The 26,660-nt window shown below is 41.8% G+C and overlaps 1 protein-coding gene across 1 annotated transcript in view; it reads right to left on the reverse strand.

Moving 5' to 3' along the window:
• Positions 1-26,660, reverse strand: part of Pkhd1 (PKHD1 ciliary IPT domain containing fibrocystin/polyductin) — a 433,222-nt gene that overhangs the window by 386,691 nt on the left and 19,871 nt on the right. The window contains exons 8-26 of the mRNA XM_028766634.1: positions 25,016-25,090; positions 23,766-23,830; positions 23,256-23,295; positions 22,267-22,337; positions 18,121-18,222; positions 17,369-17,464; positions 14,992-15,133; positions 14,309-14,423; positions 13,194-13,472; positions 12,515-12,604; positions 12,325-12,415; positions 11,028-11,170; positions 8,569-8,696; positions 7,766-7,935; positions 7,032-7,170; positions 5,464-5,591; positions 3,115-3,299; positions 1,600-1,722; positions 174-279 (exon numbers count right to left, since the gene is read on the reverse strand). Of these exons, the coding sequence (XP_028622467.1) occupies positions 174-279; positions 1,600-1,722; positions 3,115-3,299; positions 5,464-5,591; positions 7,032-7,170; positions 7,766-7,935; positions 8,569-8,696; positions 11,028-11,170; positions 12,325-12,415; positions 12,515-12,604; positions 13,194-13,472; positions 14,309-14,423; positions 14,992-15,133; positions 17,369-17,464; positions 18,121-18,222; positions 22,267-22,337; positions 23,256-23,295; positions 23,766-23,830; positions 25,016-25,090 (2,288 nt within the window). The remainder of the gene's footprint in view (positions 1-173; positions 280-1,599; positions 1,723-3,114; positions 3,300-5,463; positions 5,592-7,031; positions 7,171-7,765; positions 7,936-8,568; positions 8,697-11,027; positions 11,171-12,324; positions 12,416-12,514; positions 12,605-13,193; positions 13,473-14,308; positions 14,424-14,991; positions 15,134-17,368; positions 17,465-18,120; positions 18,223-22,266; positions 22,338-23,255; positions 23,296-23,765; positions 23,831-25,015; positions 25,091-26,660) is intronic.

Below are 26,660 nucleotides of genomic sequence, written 5' to 3' on the forward strand. Positions count from 1 at the left end.
GGGAGGAGGGAGGGGAGGAGGGGAGGAGGGAGGGAGAGAGGGAGGAAATCCTTTCCTTTACATCAACTAAAATGCAACCCCCATCCCAACTCTCTCTACTGAAGATGCTGACTGTACTCACTACACAGCCTCTAGCAAAATCAGTGAGTCTAAGTTTCATATCTAAATCATACCAAGGGAATACCACACATGATACACTCTGGGAGTTGACTCTTGCTGGTATTGGAAAGAACAGGAGCCTGAACAATGGGCTGGTATGTCATTCACTCGTACAGCCACCTGGAGGACAGAAGTAAGAGAATGAAAAGCAAATGTCTGGACTACGTGTCTGCAAGGGCAGTCATGAAATATTTGTGGGCATTTCCTAAATTAAAATGTCTCTATGATTCATATACTCTCGTTTCCTGTTTTTTTCTGTTTTCTCAGTGAAAAAGTTCTTATATCAAAATGAACCGTTCAAAATGTAGTAAATCTCACAAAGCAGGGGAAATGCTGAGATCCAGTTGATCAAACAAATATGCTAAATGTATGCCTTTCTGAAATAGGGTCCTTTTTGTGATTCCCAGTTTGACCTTGTCCTATTGTATCTGGTCATGAACAGTATAGGTGTGTGATAAATTGTCTTTCAAAGGTGTCCTCTCTGTCATCTGGTAATAATTTCATAAGCTGAGAATACACAAGGATGTTTTAATCTCTGGGCCCACACTTCGTGAGAACCTTTTTCACTTTGACAAACACAGACTATAAAGATAAGCACTGTCCTTCCACCAGCAGGGCAGATCAACATGTATTCACATATTTGGCTCAAAGTTGTTTTTGTCCTAGAACGTGGTGAGTCCTTAAGTAAAGACTCTGCATCTCTCCTTTTCAGTGCAACAAATGCCAAATCAAAGAATGTTTAGAAATGAGAAAAGTAACAAGATACGACTTGACTGGTTCTATATGGGTTTTAAAATGGGCCAAAGGCACGCTCACATTGTATACAACAGTTCTGTAAAAAGGAAAGGCATACTTGAGTGACATGGGAGACAAAAAAACCTTCAACTTTATTGGTGATGCTTTATTTTCAAAAGATAAAAAAAAAAAAAACGACAATCAGCATGAGTAAGACGGCTCTCGAAGACCAATCCTAAGGGCCTGAGTCATTTCCTGAAACCCATGTAAAGATGAAAGGAAAGAATCAACTCCCTAAAGTTCTCCTCTGGACCCCACATGCACACCAACACCCCACCCACCCTACCCAACATAACATACACACACACACACATATACACATACACACAAGTAATAATAATATGATGATGATGACAATAAATTTAGAATTATTATAACTATCCACTCAGTTTGAATGCTTAATAATTGCTTATATATATATTCAGCTATATAGGTCCTCTATCTTTTGTACCACAATAATAGCACTCATATTTACAAAAGTTATGGTGCTTTCAAATACATTATGTTTTCATAGTACTTTGTAAATGCTGTGGAAGCAAACCAAATTAAAAAAAAAAAAAGGAGTCACAGAAGTTGAATTAATTGGCTCACACTGAAAGCAGGTGAAGAACTTGAAATACCTTTGGAGACAGCAGCCATGCTCACCTGAGGTTGCTGGTTGGCAGTAGCCAACATGTCTCCGAAGATGGGTCCAAGGAAAACTCCCCCGTCATATACCACACGAGCAGTTACAGCGGGATTCACCCCAGTAAGGTTTTGATTGGAGACCTGAGATAGTTACATTTTTTATCAATTCCGCCATGGAAAAGAAATCTCATCTTGATGAAAACAAAAGATGAGTTTTTATGCTCATGACATTTCAAATAATCCCATAGCTTGCATCGATAAGGAATTTTAGTCCAGAAACTTAATAACTAAACTATTAAGCAAAAAGTGGCTAATGAAATCTTCAGTAAATAAGTTCATCTGCAAGAGTTATCAAAAGGGTGGAATGAAACCCAAGGGAGGGATCCCCTTCTCTGAGGAAGGGAGGAGGTAATGGGGGGAAGGTATTTGTACAGGTGGGACTGAGAAGACAGGAGGGAGGGGCCCTGTGATCAGGACATAAAGTGAATAAAAAAATAAATTAAAAAATTTTAAGACCAGCAGTCTCAACTAACATGGACCCCCAAGATCTCTCAGAAACTGGATCACTAACCAGGCAACATACACCAGCTGATATGAGGCCTCCAACACATACACATCAGAGAACCGCCTGGTCTGACCTCGGTGAGAGAAGATGTATCTAACTGTCAAGAGACTTGAGGCCCTAGGGAGTGCGGAGGTCTGGTGGGATGGGGATGGGAGGTGGGGACATCCTTTTGGAGATGGAGGGAGCGGGAGGAATAGTCAGAGGGTGGACTAGGAAGAGGATAAAGTCTGGATGTAAAATGATTGAAGAATAATAATAAAATAAATTTTACAAATTAAAAAGAGGCACAAAAACCCAATATGTTAAGTACTGAGCTATGTTGCTTTTATGTGCCTCTCTGTCTTATTAGTTTATAATTTAATATATTAAATAAAACATAAGAAAATGGTACTTTGAGATCAGAGCCAAGATTACCATTCTTCTTCCATCGGCGATCCAGGATTCTGACTGAAAAACCATATATCTCACAGTGCCATGTAGCTCAGGTAAAATTTCATCTTGGGCTTCGTTTTTAAAATAAGCAAGTACTAGATGATCATCAAATTATTTTTTTAAATGTTAAATATGCAAGAGCATCTGCCTTTGTCATTACCCAAGGACAGCAAATCCTTTTCTAACCTCCCTTCTGCCATGCCATCTGCCTCACGATGTTCCTAGTCGGTCACATCTGTTTAAATTATCCTGTAACAGATGTGAAACTCTGTATTGTGGACACTGACCAACAGCTCCTCTCCCTATGCTTTTTAGAAAAGTCAACACTAGGTTTAACGCAATGAGATCTGAGATGTAAAATTTTTGCTGAAACCATGGAAGAAGGATAGAGATTCTCATTCCTAGAATATTCCAACAAATAATAACCAATGACTTTTTTCACTTATACCGTCCTGAATTTCTTCGTTTTACAAAATTTCTCCAGGGTACCAAATCTATACCACAAACAAACAAACAAACAAGTTGGGTATACCTACCCTGATAAAATTGGGCAAATCTCCAATCTGAGTGGTCCAAGAAAGAGTCCACACATGTTCATAGCAGGAATTTAGATCCTCTGTCACAGTGAAGTCATTGGCATTGAGATATCCAGATGTGGACTCATCAGCATTGTCCTGCAGTAGCTTATGAAGCTGTCTGGCAGACACGCGCACCGGAACATCTGTGAGACAAGTGTTTGATGCAGAACACACGATGCTAATGAATGCACACTGCAGGTGTCAGCATCAAGGATAAAAGACAATAAATACCAGGATGTGCATGCTAGATGTGCAGGAGACCTTCAGAGTCAAAATATCACGCAAGAGAACCTTCTACCCTAGTTAAAAATCATGTCTGTCCCCAGAAGTAGATGCCCACTTTTTTACAGTGAGATACTTCCAACAGAGCTATACCACACGCCAAACGGTGAATGCACAGTGTCGGAAAAAAAAAAAACCGTCTCAACTATCAACTTGAAACATAAGTGCCACATCTTTGTAATGCTGAGCGTCTAATTAAACGTTGGCTTTTCCTTGGAAAAATTTAGCTGGTCCTGTGAATCAAGAAAACTTGGCCACTTTTCACAGAAAGTAGGGGTGGCATACAGCAGCTGACACCCATAAAATTTAGCCACCGCAGCTGCGGAATGCTGGCACGTTGCTTTGCTTTCTCTATTAGAAGCTCCTCTAAGTCCGACCACCTGCTTTCCCGTTCCGCATCCCCACAGAGAAATAACAAATCTCTGTGCTCTGTACTTTACCAAAAGTTTCCATTTCATTAGCCAGTCCCAACAGCCCTGTGAGGTGGGCCATGTGGGCACCTTCGTGCCTACCTGAGGGATGAAGAAAATAAAACCTAATGATATTCAAAAGCTTGCCAAGCCAGTGAGGCAGGTTTAAATTAAAATTCAGGCTGCTTTTCACCTGCTCAAGAACCTTCTTCTTGAATGCCACACTTCCCTGAAGGGTTAATAACATTCCACTCTGTTTCTACAAGGCCAACAGCAGTCCCTCTATTAAAATGTGTCTACATTTGCACATAATTTTGGGTCTGTCCTCATTCCAGAACTTTGGGCTAAGGTTGGCTTTCCTCCTTGGCTCTGAGGGCAGTAACGTGACACCAGAAAGGTACCTCTGCAGATAATCTTTCATTTGTAAGAAGTACAGTTACCCTAGTGGTTCGTACCATAAAGATAAAGAGCCCTGTGGATACTGACCCATTTATCAGACTCTAAAAAGCAAGGTGCCTTCAGCTTTTCCTATGTTGTCCCATTAGAGTAAAACACAGTGTACCTCCCACTCAGGGAGACTTTTTCTCAGGAAATAGGATGTGGGGGCAGGTACCAGCTACACATAGAGCCTTCCTGAATGCCCCTTAGCCTCCCTTCTGAAGACCCACATTTCTATCAATATGTATTGATAACATTATTGAACGGTATTGGAATCAGTTCTAATATCCTATGCCTCGTGAAGAGTGTATATTATCAAGACTCTTAACACACCATGCTAACCTTGTGTTTTAATCTCTTTCAAACTTGGGTGGCCACTAAAATTCTCAATAGTACAAGGCAGTGCCACTGCCTTTAACTCTGAAGGACATGGGGACAGTGGGCTTTGGCCTAGGATATTGTAGAGAGAAGGTGAATCTGAACTTAAAATCCCCAGGTATGCGTCTACCCGTCATCAATTAGTTTTAAGACCTTCAGGGAAGCTTTCATGTGGCTGGCTGAATTCCACTCCACCTTACCCAATCCCTCACCCCCAACCCCACCCTTACACCCCCAAAGTATGACAGTGTCCTAATCATTTGGAAGGCCAATAAATAAATAAATATTATCTCATGTGAAGGAAGACATTAGGTTTGAGAGGAGGAGCTGATCATGAATTGTGTAATAAAATCTTGTTTGTCCTTCAAGACGAAGGCAGAGGAAGCTCTGAGACAAAGGAAGCAGGCAGAGGTGAAAGCAGATTCATCCAAGTGGTGCCAGCATCCACCAGGGTTGAAAGGGGCAGCCAGCACACCATCCCCTAGAGCAGGGACAAGTGGGGTCCTACCCACACCTTCATGTGGGGGCTTCCAACTCCAGAACTAAGAATAAACTTCTGTAGCTCTAAGTCTCCAAGGTTGTGGTAACTTATTATAACAGCCTCAGAGAGCCAACTCATTCACTTTCCCCTTCTACAGAATTCAAAGGACAGGTCTGTACAGTTTGTCCTTTCCCAGGTCTTTAGTGTTAAAACAGCCACTTCAGACCCAGCATCCTAACTGCCAAACTTACCGGCTACTGTTTACCTTAGGTACCCCAGTATGTGCATGATGAACACTGTACCCTGATTACCCCTTACCAGGTGTCACTGTATCAGAGAGGTGGAGGAGGAAGTGTCCTCCCAAAGGTGGACTTGTCCTCTGGAGTCTTTGGGCTGTCACTTCAATCAGTTCAGATCCTTCTTCTGTTTCCTCAGCGGGCACATAGCTGTAGCATATCAAAAGCTAAGCATTAGCCACAACAGCCTCAGGGTGTGGAATGCAGACCAAATCCAGCTCTTTACAATTATTCCATACCCGTGATTCTAGGCTATGAGTTTCAGCTCCCAGACATTGGATGTTCCTTTCACATAGCAGGAACCGTGATAGATAGCTGGCTTTTTAAGAACATATCACCAACATGGATCCTATGAGCACAGGGATCCAGAGCAAGGAACAACTCTTCCAACCACCTGCCACCCCTCCTCTGGTTCACAAAGGACCTGGCTTTCTAGAGCCTCATTTGCATACCAGAGTCTATGTGCCCTGGTCCATCAATGTTACCCCCAGTATCCCGTGCTGAAGCATCTACTCCACGTCACTAACTTCTTATGTGCAAACTCACTGCCAGGGCAGCTCTGCTTTTGATAAGCAAATGTATCCAAATAACTGCATCCTGCATCATGACCTAAGATGGAGTCTCCCCAGTCACTGCCCTTCGATGACCAGTTGTGTCTTCCTCAAACACAAAAGTCACTTGTTGAAGCCCACACCCCAGGGACATGGCTTCAGAACATTAGACTTCTGAGGAGGTTTTTAGATCATGAATGGGATTGGTGTTCTTTGTAAGGAAGGTCCTAGACAAACTGTCCTCTTTTCCATCATGGCCACAGGCTTCCAGAGGAGCCCAGGGACTTGAGGAAAACTCTGAGTGTGAACCTGTGCACAGTAACACAGATTAGTTCTTATCATTTCATAGTTAATAAATATGCATGTGCATGTGTGTATGCATGGACACGTGTGTGCATGTATACTTATACACACACATGTAGGTACAGTACACATCCAGGGCGGGGCATTTAGATTCTCATGATCCTGCAGAGTTTTAAATGAAAATTAAAAGAATAACATAAATGTAGTCCTGGAACTTCAAGGAGATCAATCCTTGGTTGCTGTTTTGTAATCTACAGCAGTGTGGGAAGCCAGGGTTGTGGTGCTCTAGTGCCATCTGCTGCTGCACTCTCAGAAATGCCTATTTTTGCTCCTTAGGCTGCTTGAAAGAATTCTAACAAGCTCAAATAACAGTGGGACTGCAATTAAGGGTGTCAACAGAAAATGGTGTTTACTCTGCTCAGCATAAAAATGAAGCTATCGTAAAACAAATTCAATATAAACAGGTTCATATCTTTAGCTCTGGGCTGGATAAATCAGCACCACTAGGTCACTGAAAACGCAAATTTTTCCGAAGACCCTACCCCAAACCTACCAGGTCCCAGCAATTTGTCTAAACAAAATCTCCATCCAAGTTCAATATATCATACTTGAGATGAGACCAGTGCCTTAACTAGTAAGCTAGGGAGTTTTCCCACCCCGATAAAAGCTGAACCTATGTGCACAGAGCTGGCTGTGGCTACCGAAGAGGGACCCATGTAGGAAAACCACGCCTTACCATGCAGTGATGAGAGGGAGCTCTGAGCCACATCCTGCCAACCAGAAGGCTATACTGTAGACTGGAGGGGCTCCCACCACAGATACTGACTCCACCACATTCCCACCTGGGCTGGTTGTTCCAGAGTCAGCTTGAGAAACTAGAAACCAAGGATGCAATTAGTACCATATGACTCAAGACAGAGACTCGGGACGTGGAGTCCCATGGAGATTCTGGCTGGAAATGGTTGAGTCACTCAGATCTCCAAGCACACATAAAGCTGAGATCTCTCTCCACCAGCTACCATCGGAGACCCTGATAGACTAACAAAATAATAATCATAATTTTTATATTTTTAAAGTACTTCTTTGGTCAGGAGACATGAAAGGTAACTTTATAGTAATCATTGGCTATTCTCCATGCCTATAGTGATATAATCTTTATTGTACCCATTTTACAGATGAGGAGCATAAATCTTCCAAGCCAGAAAGTAGTAACATGGGGAATAGGAGTACAAGCACAAAAAAAAGTAACATAAAATTGTGAGATAAACAGAAGGCAAAAAGAGACAGAGAGAGATATAGAAGTCAGGGCACACACTCCCAACCTCATCGGCCTTCGAACCAAGGCAGGCAAGTTGAAGAATCACCCATTCTCTCCTTGAGGGGAGGGGGGAGGAAGGCAATCACTAGAGTGAAAGTTTGAGATAGGCATTTGACAGGTACACCCAAGAGAACAGCAGATGCGGGGATCACCTGTTACGTTGGTATCTGCAAGAATAATTTCATCCACATAGAGCAGGCCTGCCTCGGGAACCATAGGGAGGATGTCAATCCGATGAACCAGCAATGGGGTGTTTGCCAGAGACGACTGGCGATCCTCAGAGTGACATGTGTGCCACAGGTTAACGCAAGTAAACCTCCAGCTAACAAAGCAGAGTGGGAGGGGCCAGTGGGTAAAGCTTTCAGGATTCCTCCTTAAGGCATGAGCCTGACAGCCCCCTATACCCTGGGTTCAGCCCACCTTCATCTACAAAATCAGTGGATACAAAGTCAGTCAGTCAGTCAGTCAGGACACTAGGCATCAGCAGCACTTTTAAGTAACAAAGTAATTATGCATCTTAAACAGATTACATTCCAGGCTCTCATCAGAGGACCATCCAGGTATTACTGGCTCACTGAAGTTTAAAACAACTTCAAGACTGGTCACAAACTTCTGGATAGAGAACAGAATCAAAGGAGCAGGGTGCCCTCATTTTATTACAGACCCGCTAGCTGGTTGCATTTCAGTGAAGTACAGATTCTCAGGACCTCAGTTTCCTCATGTCTCATGTCAAAGAATGTCTTGAACATTCTGTCCCAAATGTGATGCTAGGATTCTGTCAGACTCCTTCTATATTCATGACTGTTTCTTTGTCAGGTAGAATAATTTCAAAGCCCCGAGTTAGTATCTAAGGCCCAAATGGAATACTCATTATGTCAGGTGGACCATTGTCTCTAAGACAGCTGATCGAGGCCCTAGGTGGCAGAATCCACCCACACCTTCCCCTAATGGTTACCTCTCAGGGTGGGGTTCTGTAAGACTCCAGTCGCAGGTGATGTTCTTCATGATATTTTGGAAGCCAAATTGAAAAGAAACAGTCATGTTCAGAGTCCTGTTCATGTGGCCTCTGTATGCAAGGCACAGCTGTGGATACCAAATATGTCCTTCAGTATACACCGCCAGAAGCTTCAATTCAGACACAACGTGAGGAGAGCTTACTACATGCTATGCATGCGTCTAGGTGCTGTCTTCCTCCGGCTTCCAGTCTAGCAGGGAGCATAAAGCATTGTTCTTGACTTCCTCAATGAAGTCAGAAAATAACCCACTAACTACTTTCTCTGAGGCCAAAAGAAAATGATAATCAATGGAGAGCTTTTTCGAAGTTCAGTACTATGCTCAGTGATAAGGACTTTATAAAGTACATCAATTATAAAATCTCTGCTTTAACCCCGGGCATCTATGGGCCTTCAGCAAGTCACCTGTCCTAGAATTTCTTCTACTTTCATCCCCAGCATACCTGATTTCTAAATTCAATACAAAACCAAAAGTATTTGGTGTGAGAGGACTTTGGAGGAAGGATTTCTAACCTCTGCATTCTTGCCTTTGAGAGAGCAGGGTAACTATTGAGCAAGCTGTCTTTTACAGTATGGGACATTCAACAGCATCCCTGGACTCTGCTTACTAAATGCCAATAACAATTCTCCCATTATGGCAAGCAAAAATATTTCTCTGCATTTCCAACTCTTCCCCTAAAGGGCAAATGTACCCATCAGCAATAGAGAAGAGGTTGAAGTTGGATGAGTCCCTGGCCTCAGCCACTTAGCCCAACTCCCATAATAGCTGGACTAGGAAGGATGCAGATTATCATGAACTCTGCTATCCTATACACACTGACTCTGGTTTCCAGAACCAATGAGATGCACCTGTTTATGAAGATTGAAGCGGTGCCAAACTAAGAATATAAGAAGCGCTCAAGAGGGTTTGGAGACACAGCTTATCAGTAAAGACCAATGGTAGTTCTCCCAGAGGACCCGGGTCCAATTCCCAGCACCCTCATGGTAGCTCACAATCATCTGTAAATCCAGTTCCAAGGAAGCTGACACCCTTTTCTGGCTTCCACAGTTACCAGTATACATATGCAAATACATACAGAAAAATACCTATACACATCTAATAATTTTTAAAAAAAAATAGGTTTTCAAGAATTGGACTACCTTTCCTAAACCAGTATAATTATTACCTAATAATTATAAGTAATTATCATTTTTTATAATTATGCATTCTAAATAATTATCCTTATACCACAGATAGCTCCCATCCCTCATCAAAGAAGCATCTTCCTGCTGCAGATAGAGACCATCACAGAAATCCACAAATAGTCAAAAATGCAGAAAACTAGCCATGGAGTTCCCACCCTGGGATCTACAACACGATACAAAATCTACACCTAAGGCTCAAGAAACATTTTGGAACAGGGGACCGAAAGATGTTAAGAGCCAGAGGACCAGAACATTGGCTACAAGATGATATCTTTTATATATGACTAGAAAGTTGTGCCCACACAATCCCAATATAGTCGCCTGAAAAAGGCCTGCACGACGACAAGACCAGGTCCCCAAATGTGGATGAGGAGGACCTCACAGGCAGTTAAGGGCTGCGGAGAGGGGGGAGAATCCATCTTCTTCAGGGACCAGCCTGCTGATAGGTTATCCAGTTCTAGGTATTCAGCTCCAAACACATATACACATAGGAAATACTAAACGGACTCTGAAGGGTGTGTGTGTGTGTGTGTGTGTGTGTGTGTGTGTGTGTGTGTGTGTAATGATTAACAGAACAGGTAATGAATTTGGGAGGGAGTAAGGGAAGACAAGAAGACTTGGAATGTAGAGATGGTGCAGTTAACTGTATGTAAATACAGAACTTATGCATGCATTTCTTAATTAAATAAATAGAAAAGGGACATGCATATCCATCGATCCACTAGTTACTTACATTAATTGCAATAATGATAACTACCCTCAACTGAGTCTACTCTGCTGCAAAATATTTTACTGTATTATTGTATTGATCTTCACCACATTCCTGAGAGCTGGACCACAACATTAACCATTTTAGAGATGAGTAAGTTAAGACATGTTGTACTTTAGTAAGACATTAAGAGCACACAAGATGTAGAGTTAGGCTTCCAAATCAGAGCTCATCTGTAATATCTGCACTGTTTCTCAAGCTTAGACAGCAAAGAAGACATCTGACCAAAAGAAAAGACCTCCATAGGCCTTCCAGCTAACAGTAACCTTCTCAGGTATCAATGCAAAAGTAGGAACCTAGAGATGTAGCTAAGAAATTTAAAATATCAGCTCAAAATGCACCATACAAATCAGCAAAGTCATTCCCTTGTGCTTCCATTATTTTGGTCTCAAGCCCAAGGAATAATCCCAACCTGCCAAGCCTAGAGACATGAGGATGTGCACTCACATATGGGTATCGATCCAGCTGATAGCCCTTGTTGGCAGACTCGGGGCTTAGGATAAGATGTCGAAGTTGACCAAGGCTAAATCTGCCACAGAAGGGTTCAGTTGAACTGGTGAGGACCCCATCAGACCTGGAGCCTTCTAAGCCTGTATATAATTCAATTGCATAGGAACACAGGTAAAGCCATGAAACACAACAGTATATACATAGGAAACATAGTATGTACATATGTACAGTAACATTGGTCCCTCAAGCCTAGAGAGAAATGGGAAGAATTCACAGGCCTTGCATTCCCCAACTCAGAGGTTGTAGCTATGATAAACCCTATCTGGCTTCCACAGAATGTGGACTACTAATACCATTTTCTCTGTGTGCCAAGATATGAAAAACTATTGAGAAGCAAGGGAAAGGGAAATAGCAATAGAAAAAATGCTTATTTATCAATTTATTTTCTATGTATGTGTGCTTGAGTATACATAAGTGTACTGTGTACATGTAGGAACCAATAGATGTCAGTGAAAGAGGGAATTGGATCCCCTGGAACTACAGTGCATGCTGGGAATAGAACCTGTGCTCTCTGCAAGAGGGGTAAATGTTCTTTACCACTGATCCATTTCCCTTGCCACTCAATAAAACTTTAGTTCACTTTAAGAAGAGTTTTTAGAATCCACTGGCCAGTGGTGGGGGAGGATAGGAAACCACATTTAGCATATTTTAGTAATTTTTGTCTGTATTCTTATATAATAATTCTCTTGTGTCAGCTAAAAACGGTGATGCACCCTCATTGTCCCAGCTACTCGGGAAGCTGAGGAAGGAGAATCACAAATTCAAGGCTGATCCGAACAACTCAGTGAGCTCCTGCATCAAAACTTTTTTTTTTTAATTAACGGAGTGTCAGTATGGCTCAATGGAAGAGCTTGTGGAGCTTCTGCAAAGCCTTGGAGTTTGATCTCCATCAGCACACCGACAAAAATCACTGATCGCATTTCAATTTTGAACTAAACAAGATTTTAAAAAAAACAGTTGCTACTGTCATACATGCCCTTTTTCTTCTCCCTGTTTAGAGTAAACCCTCTAGACAGTGTTTCTCACCATTGAACTGCCAAGAAGAACCATCCCAAGCAGTTCCCTCCCTCATGCAAGCTACTCTCTCCTGGCCACTCTACTCCATCCAGATCCAGTGACCATGCTTTCATTTGGTTCTACTGGCACTTTGGTCAAGAAATAGAGATAGTCCCTATCCTATAAGAAAGGGAAGACAGTGATAGACAGGACCAGAACTGGTCAATGCAGGAGCCACCTTGCTCAAACCCAAGCCGGAGGAGAACACGAGCTGAACGGGGTGTCAGATTGCATTTCACCACAAGCAACTCCTCGATGGTGGTTTGGATCTATCAAGATGAATAAAAATGCAGTCATTCAAAGGTCAGGCCTAAAGGCTACCCCTAAGATTGTTGTCTTTACCTTCATTATTGGAAGAAGACCCTCACCTGTTGGGCTGTGGCATTTGCAGGAATTAGCTGGCTGGAGACATTTCCCCAAGTAAGGACAAAGTTTCCTTTACCTGACACGTTCAACACCTAAAAAAGTCAAGAGAGACAACATCCAAGCTGATGCACAGGGACTTTAGTCAAAAGAATCTGTCTCCAGATCCAGGGAATCCCATACCCTTTTCTGGTCTCCACAGGCAGCAGACACACACACAGTGCACAGACAAAATAATCACACATAAATAAATAAATCTTAAAAAAATGTTAAAGATGTACCTAGAATTCAAATGTTTCAAAAATAAGTCAGCAAGAATCTCAATAATAAAAATACATTTAAGAAATGTATTCATGCCGCCAGCAAGATGGTTCAGTGTGCTGAAGCACCTGCTGCTGAGCCTGAACATCCATGTTAGATATCCACATGGTTGACAAAGAGAACCAACCCCTGCAAGTTGCCCTCTGGCCTCCACACATAAGCCTTGGAACATGCATATACATAAATAATGTTTTAAAATAAAGAAAAAGGAATCTTAACCTTTACAACCCTATGTCCTATATCTGTGGCAGAGGAACTGCAATTGTGCCTCAGGTTTTCTTACTCTCTGCTAGCCATCCTACTGGAGAAGGCTCCACTCTTCAAGTGGCTCGCTTTCCTGTGGGACCGGAAAGACACACAAACCTGTATTTCTGGAAGTCTCTGGGCTCGGGCTCGGATCTGGTGTTTCTCCAGAAGGTAAGTGTTGACCACATCTGGATTCAGCCAGGTGTTGTGCATCTGGACACCAATTCTCATTCCCCTACTGGGAGCTATGCCATGCTGCTCTGCTTCCAAGTAGTACTTGGCTCTGCCCCGCAGTTCTAGCTTGGTTGTCTTCTGTTGCCAGCTCCCTTCATTCCCGTTCTGATCCCAAGAGTCAAACCAGTCAGTAGTTCCAACCCCAACAGAGGCCACTTCAACCTGTGCCCAAATAAACCAATCAGGGTCAACATTATGAATCTTCCATGCATTTTATTGTAAAATAATGTGCATTTGAAAAGCTACCAATATGACATTTTTAAGTAATCACTGCTTTTCCAACAACTTAGCCAGCTCACTTTGGCTCTGTGGCTGTGTTTGCTTCTCCACTATGCTTCCTTTCTCTCTCTCAAGTACATTGTATTTGAGCTAGAACTTATAAATTATATTTAGGAACAGTCCTTGTCCTGACACCCTATGTCTGTGATGCTGAAAAAAAAAAAAAACAGTGTTAAACTCTTGAAAGACCTTGAATGATACTAGCTCATCAAAACCCATGACTTTCTCCAGCAAGCCAATCTCAGAGAGCAGACTAAGGACATTGTGGGTCCCTACCAAAGGCACAAGGAGATGCTGGCAGCTTTCTAAAGGCACAAGGCTGATAGAAGTTTCCTACAGGATGCTAACCCAAACAGTGGGAAAAGCACACGTTTTAGAGTCAAACCAATCTGATTTTGAGTGGTGAACTCTTCCCTTATTATTCATGTGGTCCTGAACAGGCCATACAATTCTCCAAAGCCTCATTTTCTCATCTAGAAAGTAGAGACATGCATATTTCACAGAGATAAACATTACTGGCAAAACTGTGAAAAATGTAGCATGATACTGGGCTTGCAATGCCATTACAGTCATCCAAATTGCTTTGCAGTAATTAATATCCGTGGTCAACCATGGCTTCTTTACAACCATAGAACAGGAAAGTTTTATCTTTGCTTCTTTCTTCTTTCAAGGGTAAAGGATGATGACCCAAGGGAAGGCAACCCAGAGAAGGTAAACACCTTAGTCCTTGGTTCCTCTGAAGAACTGAAATGCAAGGAAGCTTGGCTGTCTGCCTGAATCCAGAATGTGTAATTGTTTGTCTCTGGAGCCATGAAGAACCCACTGAGCCGTGCTCTGTAAAATAGAAGAACACAGAATCAGCTGAGATTAGACAGGGCCTGGATCACTGAGCCAGCATATAGCAACTCTTGTACCTGTCTCTTCATTATGAAAATGACAAGGAAAAAAAAAACACCTGACTCTTATACCGCAGGATTCTTCTGAAAATTCTAGAAAAAGCAAGCACACCTGTCTGGTCTCAGCATCTCAGTCTCCAGTCTCCAGACACCTACTTTGCAGTTTGCACACAGCCCTTTGTAGTTGTATCATCTCTCAGACAAGCATGACCATAGCACAGGACAAGGTGGAGCTTTGGCTGAGAACACTTATCTCCAAAGCAGTTTTAGACTTACAGGAAATATGGGTTTTACACTTTGCTCTGTATTTGGCTGTATAGCTACAGAAAGTCATATGATCAGCAGAATGGCCAACACTGGCTAAGAATGTTGTCACATACTCCTCATGTTGAACTGGCCCGTGTGACAAACAACCCCCTAGAAATATCATTGCTTTCTTCCCTGTGTCCTAGCTGGCCTGAATTAGTCAATACACTCTTGCTATGGGTTCCCAACCTACAACATACCTGAAAGGTCTTCCTTCCTTTGACCAAAAGCCAGATGGAGAACTGGCATTAGGAACTATCTGCCACCTGTACCCTGGGGTGGCTTTAGTCAGATCCATGCCTTTAGCAGCTTCTCCAACTTCAAAAAGGAGTCCTCGATTGCCTGTAAGACACATATATCCCGTAACCACAAGACAGTGTTCCTCCTCACAACCAAGACCCCACTCAAACTACAGGGTGAACGGCATTGCAGATGCTTTCTGGGATGGTGTGTCACCAGAGACCAAGATGGAGTAGTCTTGTGAGAGGCTTTGTAGAGACTAGGAACTATCTAGAAAGAAAGAAAAAAAAATCCCTGGGTAGAAGGTAGACTCTTGGAAAGTCCAACTTAATGAGAAACATTAAGGATAGATTTTTCTCAGAGGGAAGAAAGAGGAGAGGAGGAAGACTTTTCAGCTGCAATTCCACAGAAGGAGACCACGTCGTGAAGAGGGCATGAAGAAACAAACACTGCTGTTCAGAAAGGTGGCCTGTGTGGTGGTGATGAGTGACATTGTCTGGCTTTGTGCCTTCTGAAGCTGGACATGAATGTGAAGGCCTGATTCAGCCTGCATGTTCAATTTCATAAAATTCCCTTTTCCCAGAAAAATTGCCAGTCCTTCAAGTTTTCAAGTAGCATGACCTCAATGTGTGGACCCCCACACAAGGCCAATTGGTAACATACTTTCATTATATGGTATTTTAACTGATGTTTTACTTATACATTTACACTTTATGTTAATCAAACCTTGAGGCAAAAGGCCCTGGACATCAATATTGGATACCTATCCTGATTAATATTGGACAGTCATCCTGGATGAGCATTAAAGCTTTAGACGTATTTAACTGTGTATTCAGATTCGAGGTCTATCATTTACAAGGTGTGAAGTTTGGGGGCATTCCTCAGCTCCCTGAGTTTCCGTTCATCCACGTATCAAAATAGGGATGGTAAGAACTAGAAACAATATTCAAAGACTATAGGATCTGGAAATAGAGTAATGACTCGATAAAGGATACCTATTACAACCATTATTATAAACTACCAATGTTGCTCATTAGCCCCTAAGATGGATTGTAAACACAGGATAAGCAGAGAATTCAAAACATGTTAAGAAAATCACTTTAACTCTGAGATTCCCAACCTCTGCCCTGTTGCTATTTTAGTCTGGGAAGCTCTGCTGTTGGGCTGTGCTGTACACTGCAGGGTGAACTGCATCCCTGGTTTGCACTCATTAGATGCTAATATCACCTTGTCCCCTGAGGACAAGAGTCAGCCATGTTGGAGAAGCCTCGCTTTGCATGTTTTTTTGCCCTACTTCCACAGGACAAACTTCAACAGCTTTTCAAAAAAAAGCATCACTTACTCAAATAGCTACTTTCCGGAAATGATCCTACCCTGAATAGAGCATCTAAAGCAGGAAACGCTCAACAAGGGAACCACCTTCTGCTTCCTGACACAGGAAACACACTTTCTCTGCATTACCTATTTCAGTACTTTGGTCTCCTTGGATGGGTGCTCTCCTTACGTAAAGACTGGCAATCTGGGAGCTAGCTCCAAATTCTCAAGACAGACCCTTTGCGTTTCTCTCTACACAGCAAAGGATTGTGTTTAGGAAAGTTTTCCTCCTGCAGGGCAATTTTGCCTATAGGGGCTGAGCCTTTAGAACTGACTAGCTACATCTTTGAGCATTAGGTCAGTGCTGCATGCACAGAACAGCAACCCATGGTTCTTGACAGTGCAACATGCCAACCTTCCTTATCCTTAACAGCACTGGAACCTCTCGTGCTAATGCCTAGCAGAAAATGTGGGAGCTTCAAACAAATGAGGACAGGTGGAACCTGCTGCCTCGCCTCCCCCATCGCTGTCTACTGGAGGCTGACGCTGGTGGCCATGTCACCGCACATAGCCATTTGTGATATCAACAGAAAAACGCCCACAGGGGAAATAAACAGTATTTAAATATACTCAGTCACGCCTTACTCTCTGACCTATCTACTGCTGCTGCTGTGAGCACAGAAGAGCATGCTCCACTGCTCCTGTCTCCTCGGTCAATAAACATATGACCACCCTACCAAATGCAGAGAGGCAGTTTGGGGATTCAATTCAGTAGCCACGGTGTCTTGGTGGCAGTTAGATTCTACCTGAAGTCTATCGCTTAGACATATGGCCGGGGCTAGGAATGTAGTGCCACTCTGGAATGGAATGAAGCTAAGATATTCCCTGATATGATAGGCTTGACCACGGCAGTGGGGATCCAATTAGTCACACTGCTGAGCCAGAATTCACGCATGTTTCCTTCTACTTGAGACAAAGCATGGCCGTGAAGAGTTTACTGAGCAGCCCTAGTGATTTTCTTACCTGCCTGAGGGGTACTGAGCCTTGCTCCGTTTCCTGGAGCCCTGGTGGTGCAGTCAATCTTCCTGGGAGACACATGTCTAATATCACATGGGATGCCTAAGGAGAATTTTTAAAACTCATAAATACACCTGTAAATAAACATATCACGCCACGCCACGCCCGCACTCACTCACGCATGCGCAGGTGGAAAAGGATCCTATTGATGTTAAGGGTAGGGTCTGGAGAGTAGCAAAAGTTGTCACTCCGACAGAAGGAGGTCAGGAAAGGGACTGTGTAGTGCAGTAGAGGGTGAGCATGGAGCAGCTTGTGGTAGTAAGCAAGCAAGTTACATAAAGCAATTCCATCCCACAGAGAGGTGCTGATCCTCTTGCTCTGTGGAGAGAGTAAGTACAACGCGAGTGTGTCAGGAGCAGCCCTGTTTCAAGACAAAGGAGCCAATGACAGGGCTCAGGAGAGCTGCCCTCTCACCTCCACAAAAATGCTATGGCACACGTTCACACACACACTCATACACGTACACACCACACATACCACAGACACATAAACATACAAACATATGCATCCACATCTATACACTCACAATACACATATACATACATACATACATACATACAAACATACATACATACAAACATACGTAAATGTCTGTTTCAAATGTAAGACAGCTTCCCCTCACAGCCATGAGCTATAAAATATAAAAACCCCTACACCATTTAAAATTGAACCATGTTCAGCCATTTTAGGATAATTACCTGCAATGGTAACTCGGGCAGAAGGGTCAAAGAAATCTCCTGTAACAATGATGTCCGTTCCTCCCCCAAGGCTCCCAACTTTCGGAAACACAGATAGGATTTCTGCAAGAGTTTATAAACATGGAAGCTTCTAAATATATAATGTGATGTGGCCCAGAGAAACCACCACCACTTAGTTCTTACCCTGCAAGTTAAGCACCAGTTGAAGTTTTTCTAATAGTCATTCTTAATGCATATAATAACAAAAGGACTATAAATATACATTATACATGATCAGTAGGTATAGGAAAAGTCACTCACAGTATAAACAAAGGTCTCTGTATCTCTTATGCTTTCTTATGAAGTATCTCTCTTCACATTAAGGATCTAACTTAACATGGAAGACTCAACAATGGATACACTAGCTGGCTTTCGTTACCCACTCCTTTGTTCTTCCTCATGCCACAGGCTTCTTCCCCAGGTGCATGCAATGTTTTACCCACACTTCCTTCAAGTTGAATTTCCTATAGCAATGTGAAACACACCCTCAAAGATTTCATGTTATCCTTTCTTTAAAGATTTTTTAAAATTATGTGTATGTGGAGTTGGGGAATGCAGTGCTTATAGAGGCTAGAAGATGACATCAGATTATCTTGGAGCTCAAGATATAAGTCTTTCTGAGCTCCCTCCCATGGGTGCTAGGAATTGAACTCAGGTCTTCTGCAAGATCAGTATGCTGTCTTAGTCACCAAGACATCTCTCCAGTCCCTCATCCTTTCTTTAGATATTGACAGTTTAAAGCCTGATTTCTTCCAGGGGAAAGAACAGTTGTTCTCTTTGATAAACTAAGTGAAAACTTATATGTATTCCTAGTATAAGGTATAGTAGACATATACTCAGACATGGCATAAACTAAAAGTGTTTGCACAGGAGCTGGTCATGAATTGTTACAACTTTGAAGTAGGAATCATTTTTTTTAAACTTGCTTTGCTCCTAGACATTTTCATACATGAATAAAAAGCATTCGAGTTACTCTCACCTCCCACCCTCTCAATACCCTTCCCTCCCTGCGAATCCTTTGCCCACATTCAAACCCTCTTGTTTTGTTTAGTGAACCACTGATCTTAACCAAGGTCATCTGTTTGACCAGGCATTTACTACTATCCACAGGCACGGCCACGATGGCTCCCAGGCTTCCAGAGTCTTTCAGTATCCAATAATCAAACTCCTTGTCTGCAGGCAAGTCTCATGCAGGTCTAGTGTGAGTGCAAGATGGTGGTGACTATACCATGTCTGGAAAGTTGGCATTTTAGGCCCTTTCTTCCTGTCTTGTTGTCTTACATTCCTTCTGCACTCCCTTCCAAGATGTTTCCTGAGCCTTAGAAGAAGTAGTTTAAGTGTCTTATTTAGAGCCAAGCACTCAGTCAAAAGCATCTGAAGCAGCCATGGGTCTCTGCATTCACTAGTGTTCAATAGGAAGAGAGGCTTCCTAGGCTTTTAGAACAGCCATAGGTAGCACTATCTTTTTCCAACATCCATATAGTGCCTACTCTATTAAATTAGGAAGATAATGAGGAGTTCAGAGTAGTCCCTTCGTTCAAGCACATGACAACGCTAAGGAAGTGTACTTTTACAGGAGTATAATTACAGTAGATAATTACACTCAGGTCAGCAAAATTAAAGAGGATATGAAGTAGGTAAAGGCTTAGGAGTAGGTGGGGGTGCAGAGTAGAAAAAACACTTTCTGGATATAATATCTGAACTGATTCCTAACGGGTGAATTTAAACTGACCAAGGAAAGCTGACCACGAAGTTGAACACCTAGTGAGAGTTCCAGCACTGGGAAGGCTATGGTAACAGTATAACATACTCAAGGCTAGCTTGGGCTATAGAGCACAAAAATTAAAAAAAAAAAAACCAGTAGCTGACTACATTAAAGGGAGAGGGGACGTTGAAAGCAAATAATAGGCAGAATAGGGAAAGGTTACAAAATGCATATTAGTGTTGCTAGAATATGCAGAGAGATGGGGAACAGAGACAGAGAGAGAGGAGAGGTGCGAAGAAGGGAAGGGGAAGAGGGAGCATAGAAGCACATAAGAAGGAGATAGACACTTAGATATTTCTCACAGAAGATGTGATTCCTTTCAAGCAACAGTTCTTAACCTGTGAGTTGAGATCTATTTGGGGTTCCAATGACCCCTTCACAAAGGTCACCTAAGACCCCCACATATCAGATGTTTGCATTATGAATCATGGCAGTAGCAAACTTACAATTACAAAGTAACAGTGAACATAATTTTATGATGGGGGTCACATGAGGAACTGTATTAAAGGGCCACAGCATCAGGAAAGTTGCAAACCACTGCTTTAGAGTATGTACTCAGAAAGGCTTAAAGGCTTAACCACACTGGACTACTTGCTGAGGGACAGCATTAAGGGGTTAAGCCCCAGACTCTTACCGATTTTCCATATCTCTAAGGATCCCTCCACTATAAAATGCTCATGCCTGTGAGTCTCCATCCCAGGAAATGTATGACCACAGATATGGTTAGCCTACTTATCCAGCCCATCAGAGGTCCAAATTATAGCAGTATCATAAAAGCCTGAGGCAAAGTACCAGAGGCAGCATGCTTCCTGAACAGTGTCAGTTAGCTGCATGAGATTTTCTATTTGCTGGGATCGTTGGATAAGTTTTATTCCCTCTTGACCCATTTTTCTCAACAGTAACACAAGGGCAATATGTCCTATTCTTTAGCTCAAAGAGGTGAATATTAGGATTATATGCCAAAGACTCAACAATGATGTAACTGTCTTGCTGTTATCTGTACCTGTATCCATCAGTATGGATGCTTCTTTACACTTACTCTCAAACACATCAAGTAACTGTTTAAAGACAAGAAAGGCACGGGTCTGAATTCAGCTCCAGAAGGATGGGCTGTCTGGTGAACAAAATGGCATTTGTCCCATGATCTAGGAGATGATAGCTTTCTCTTTTGGAAAGGGAGACTTTCACTGCTTCTGAGATCTGAACCTACCTCACAGACACGTTTTTGGTGGCTTTGTGATTGTATCCCAACCTAGATACTGGGTGTTCTCTTTAAATAGCCAGCTGCCTGCTAGTGAACTAAACCCACAATTTCATGCAACTTGGCAATTTTCAGTGTTCATCATTTGGTACCAGAGTTTGCCCATCAGAGGGCAAGACCATAGCTTAGCATCAGAATAGGCAAGGCATAAACCAGACTTATGACTTCTGGTGTGAGAATAACCAGAAAGCAGTCCTATTATATTTTTACGTGCCACCTTCCTTTTGTTACTTTTCAGAACACACAGGAAGGCATAAGTCCTCTTTGCTTCACTTAGTCTATAGCTATATCTTTGCATCTACAATTGAGCCTCTTTGGATATAGTCAAAAGCTGCTGGATAGTGCATCGACAGACAACAGATCACATCTGTATCAACAGTGCCATAAGAATGTACTGGTACTGAAACCTTATTATGTAGCGACATCAGCGAGGCTGCTTTAAGGACATATACAATACACACCACACATATTTATGGTGATGCAGTGCTTAGAAATCCACTATACTCCCACTGGAGAAAGAAAGGAATGGGAAACAAAATAGCTACATTTATGAAACAGTCAAATGCTAATAAAGTGTAAAAAAATCAGTAAAAAGTGTAACATAAATATGTACCATCTATATCTAATAATGATTAATTTAAATTAACTTCATCTGCTTATTATATTGTACTATTCCTATGCTTTCACTGTTATTTTATAATGTCTACTCTTGTTTACAAAATAAAAAGTTCACTGTAAAACAGTGTGCTGTGTTACACGGATGCCAGCCTCGAGTATGCCGTGTTTACTTCATCTCTTGCTTGCATCAAGAGGCCACAATGCATGATTGAGCTCCAGCATCTACATATGTGTGCGCACAAGCCGTGAGGAAAGTGCAAGAACTATAGCATCCGATTTCTCAGAACATCAGTAATCAGTACAGGACTTTAAGTACTAGGGCTAATACAGATACAAGCAGTTTGCCTTAACCAGAATGAAGAGGCTGTGTTAATGGTCATAGAAAAACTGCCAAAAGAAAAGTCTAACTTTGAGCGCACTGTGAGGGATGGGATGCAGGAGACAGGATGAAGGGGAAGATTACCTGGGTATGTCTGGTACAGGAACAGTTCCTGCTTAGCACTGATCAGCCAGGCTTCCTTACGCACCATCGACCTCCAAAGGAAAACAAAGGCTTCTGATAAAATGTCACCTACAATTGCATTGTTTTATACAAATCAGCTTCTTGAAAAGGAGTTCATAGGATAACCTCTAAATTTAATAATTTGGATACCAGATCCTTTTGATAACCAAAAAGCAATATCAATGAATACAAGCTTGTTTTCTCATAGGAAAAAAATGATTGTATTGGAATAATCTCTATTTTGTGGGATGTCAGAAGTGTTAACTACAGCAGGAAATGGGAACGTGCCTAATACTGCATTACTGTACACTAGACAGATAAGGTAGTTCCCTACAATAGATAAATGGACACAGTATATTCCTACAATAGATAGAAACAATAGATTACTACAATACAGTAGATGAGTTTGGTTCTTGAGAATAGAGAAAACGAAAACAAATACATACTTTGAACTATATACACATATGTAATGTGTTGATATAATCACAATGAAATTAATTTAAAACAATGAACATACTTTGAAGGACAAAAACGTCTACCAGAAAAAAAGAAGTAAGGCACACACAGAAATCCAGAATCTTAATTTATCTGTGTCTCAAAAAAAAATGGTGAAATGTGAATTCTTTCCCTCTTGAAGAGGGCAATTCTTATAATGACACAACATGTCTCTGGAAACTGTTACCCAGAACACACTCATGACAGCTGCAGGGGCACTGCACTTTGACTGAAGGGCTAGTTTTTAAAATTCTGCATCATTCCAACGTTGAAACATCTGTAATACCCATAGGTCAGTCAGAACATAATGCTCTCTCAAGTGAAAGAAATCCAGGAGGTGTGAGAAGTTTGCTATATCCTACTGGGGTATGGTTGAAATTATAAAGGTTAAAGGATGTACACTGGCTATTACAGACAGTACAAGACTCAGGTAGATTTGTCTACCCGTTACTCACCTCCCTTTGTTAAATACTGAGAAACTTACATTCTGGGAACCTGAAACATAAAGAAACACACAGTAATGTAAGACTGTGCAGGACTCTCCTGGGCCAGGATATTGCTACCTTAAGCCCAAAACTCCAATACCATCATGACTGTCCAATCCTGGAATGTCTTTCATGTTACCCAGGTAAATATTTCAGAGAATTAGTACTATGACTTACATGAAGAAATGGACACGGACACATGTATGGCAAATAAAATGCTGGGCTTAAATTTAGATAAAGTATGATTTCAATCCTAACACACTGGTTGATATTATCAGCACAATCACTTGTAAAGTAAAATTACTATTATGATAATTAAGTTAGTTTACATGGAAGTTGTTTTGTGCGGTGTTTTTAGAAGTTATTTTGGTAGCAATTATTATTATTCACATGAAACCATATAAGAAATGTGGTTTTGTCTTCCTTTCTGGATACCATAAAAGAAATGATTCTCTTTTAAATGACAGTCCTAAAACAGACCAATATAATTGCCTTCCACACGACACTGCACAGTCCCAAGGCCATGTTCCTCCTGGATGGGAAAACTGTGGGAAAAACATACCAAAGTAAGAATAACCCAACAACTGCATAGAATTCGCAGCTCTTTGAAGAAAGTATTGTATAAAAGTCAAATTAGCCAGTAGAAACTGATACATACTGAGGGTTCTATAGTAAGATTATCCTCAGAATAATGCTAAGAGTTGTCAATACATAAACCCCATGGCAAAGATACAGTGTGGCAAACAAAACTTACTTTAACTTACTCCTAGTTTCTATTTAGTTTTCTCTTCCCAAAACTCTATTTTATGACAAGTATAATAAAACATATCAAGAGACATGACCTAAAAACAGATAATCTCAGGTGAACTACAGGAAGACACTAGAAAGACACTATAGCACAGAATTTGGCTCCACTAAAAATTCATCCCAAGAAGCCAGGCCATAGCACACAGTTCTTGCAATAGCCTCAAAGCAAAGCTAATCCACCTAGTTGAAAGTGAAGAATCCAGCCAAATTTTGGCAATATGACCTAGAGCATGTACATACTCATTTCAAAACATTTCAGGGTGTTTGGGCAAGACTACTCATAGCTAGTCTTTGATTAAGCAGGCCTGTCTCTTTGAGTAGGATTGGAAAGAGATTTATTATGATTCCAACACATCAAATTTGAGCATACCTGCATGTATATATAAAACCTCACACAGGCATGCCCACCTAGAAGCATGCACATGCAAACATAAACAGCAGAAACAGATTAAAAAGGGAAAGAAAAAAATGTTTCAGGCAATGTTTGCTTTCCTGGTCATTATAGTTACAGTGGTTACTACATGGGTTCTGAAGATTTCTTAATCATACAGGATTACAGGTCCAAGTCTGCTGCTTTCTCTCTGAGAAACCTTGTCTCATCTGCTAAGAAAGACTAAGAACCACACATATCACTCTTATTGACTAACTTCAACGTAGCCCATTGGGCAAGCCTTGGTGTAGTGTTCGCCTTTAGTTAAATAGTGCCTACTTATTTTCACAAAAGGTTTCAGATCCTCCTTTACTTTTTATTTTCCACTGATAACCAAATGTTTAATCTTTTCCAATAATCCTAAAGAGAGAAAACGACTAGCTGTGATTTCTGTTTTTGAAATGATGAATGTATGTATATGTGGTTGTCATATGGAAGAAACTGAAAGTACAAACATTCACAAGAAAACAACAACCACCACAGAAATACTCACCATCTTCCTGTCTGCCTGTTTATAAGAGAACAAGGAGTAAGCCATTTGTCTGTTCCAGCTTCCAGGATCAATGGGCTGGATTGGAGGGCAAAAAAAAAAAAAAAAACCAGAAACAAAGACAAGAAGCAATAGTGTGGGTTCCCAGTAAACATGGCTGCCAAGAGTCAGAGTGTTAGGAACTTTCTCCTCTGGCCCTACAGGGTACCACTGCAGAGATCAGTGAAGACCATAACTTTTCTCCCAGAGAATAGAGGCACCTTCATGGCCCATGCTTCTGCACTACACATGGAGCTTTTACAAATCCTTCCCCATATTGGCCATGCTTGGTCTGCACAGTTATTGTAGAGTTTGGAACTTCACTGCTCCTTTTAAAAGTTGGATCCCAGGTTGAGGTTGAGATAGGTCTACATAGTAATGATGACACATTGGCTAAGGATGTACTTGGACTCTCTATCTTCAGTAGAAGTCTATTTTTAATTTAAGAAGAAAAAGAAGTTGATAACTTCTAATGATAGAAATAGAGGGACGAATTAAAAAGATGGAGAAGCTATAGGAAATGCCCCTAAGACATTTGCTCCAGGGTGAATAAAATTTTAAACACTATATGTAGACACTATGCAGTGTGTTAGACAGTGCCTTAAAAATCCTCACTATAGTTACTGGATTTGTTGGGAGATAGCGGTTGCTTGTGGCTTCCCATGAACTCTGGTCTTCCTTCCTCTCCCCAGTATGGATGATTTCATAGTAACATTTTATACTTCCAATGTTCCATGTTCACATCTAATCACTCCAGAAAACATTACAAGCTGCACAGCTTTTAATTCCTGAGCTCATGTATCTTTCCCTGTCACCCTGGTGACTGAGCCCACAGCTCCATATCATCCCTCCAAAAGAACTTCTGAATGAGCAGGTGGAAAATAGCTAACTAAAAAGAGAGGTTAATGATATAGCTGTCTCCTTAGAGGTCTGCCAGACCCTGACATATACAGAAGCAGATGCTTACAGCTAATCATTCTATTGATCACAGGGTTTCCAATGGAGGAGTTAGAGAGAAGACTGAAGGAGCTGAAGAGGTTTACAGACCCATGGGGAGAGCAATAATACCAACCAACTAGAGCTCCCAGTGTCTAAACCACTAGCCTGGAGCACATAGGGAGGGACCCATGGCTTTAGCTGTACATATAGTGGAGGATGGCATTGTCGGGCATAGGTGGGAGAGGAGATCCTTGGTCCCATGAAGGCTGGATGCCCCGGTGTGGGAGAATTTGAGAGTGGCGAGGTGGGGGTGGGTGGGTGGATGAGGGTACATCCTCATAGAAGCAGGAGGAGGGGGGATGGGATCGGAGTTTCTGAGTAGGGGAGAGATGGGGAAGGGCATTAACATCTGAAATGTAAATAAAATATCCAATAAAAGAAGAACTTGTTACTCTGTGAAAAAAAAGAGAGGTTAATGGACTTTTGTGTTTATGCATCACTTTAGAAAGAATTTACCTTCAGAGTGGAGAGGGGGAAGGATAAGAACCAAAAAGGAAAAGCCCATGGATGTAGTTACAGTACAGTTCACACAGGGCCCAGTCTCTACTTGTCAGAGAAAGCAGGGAAGGAAGGAAGGAAGGAAGGAAGGAAGGAAGGAAGGAAGGAAGGA

Source organism: Grammomys surdaster, unplaced genomic scaffold (assembly GCF_004785775.1).
Source record: "Grammomys surdaster isolate TR1022 unplaced genomic scaffold, NIH_TR_1.0 169, whole genome shotgun sequence".
NCBI lineage: Eukaryota > Metazoa > Chordata > Mammalia > Rodentia > Muridae > Grammomys > Grammomys surdaster.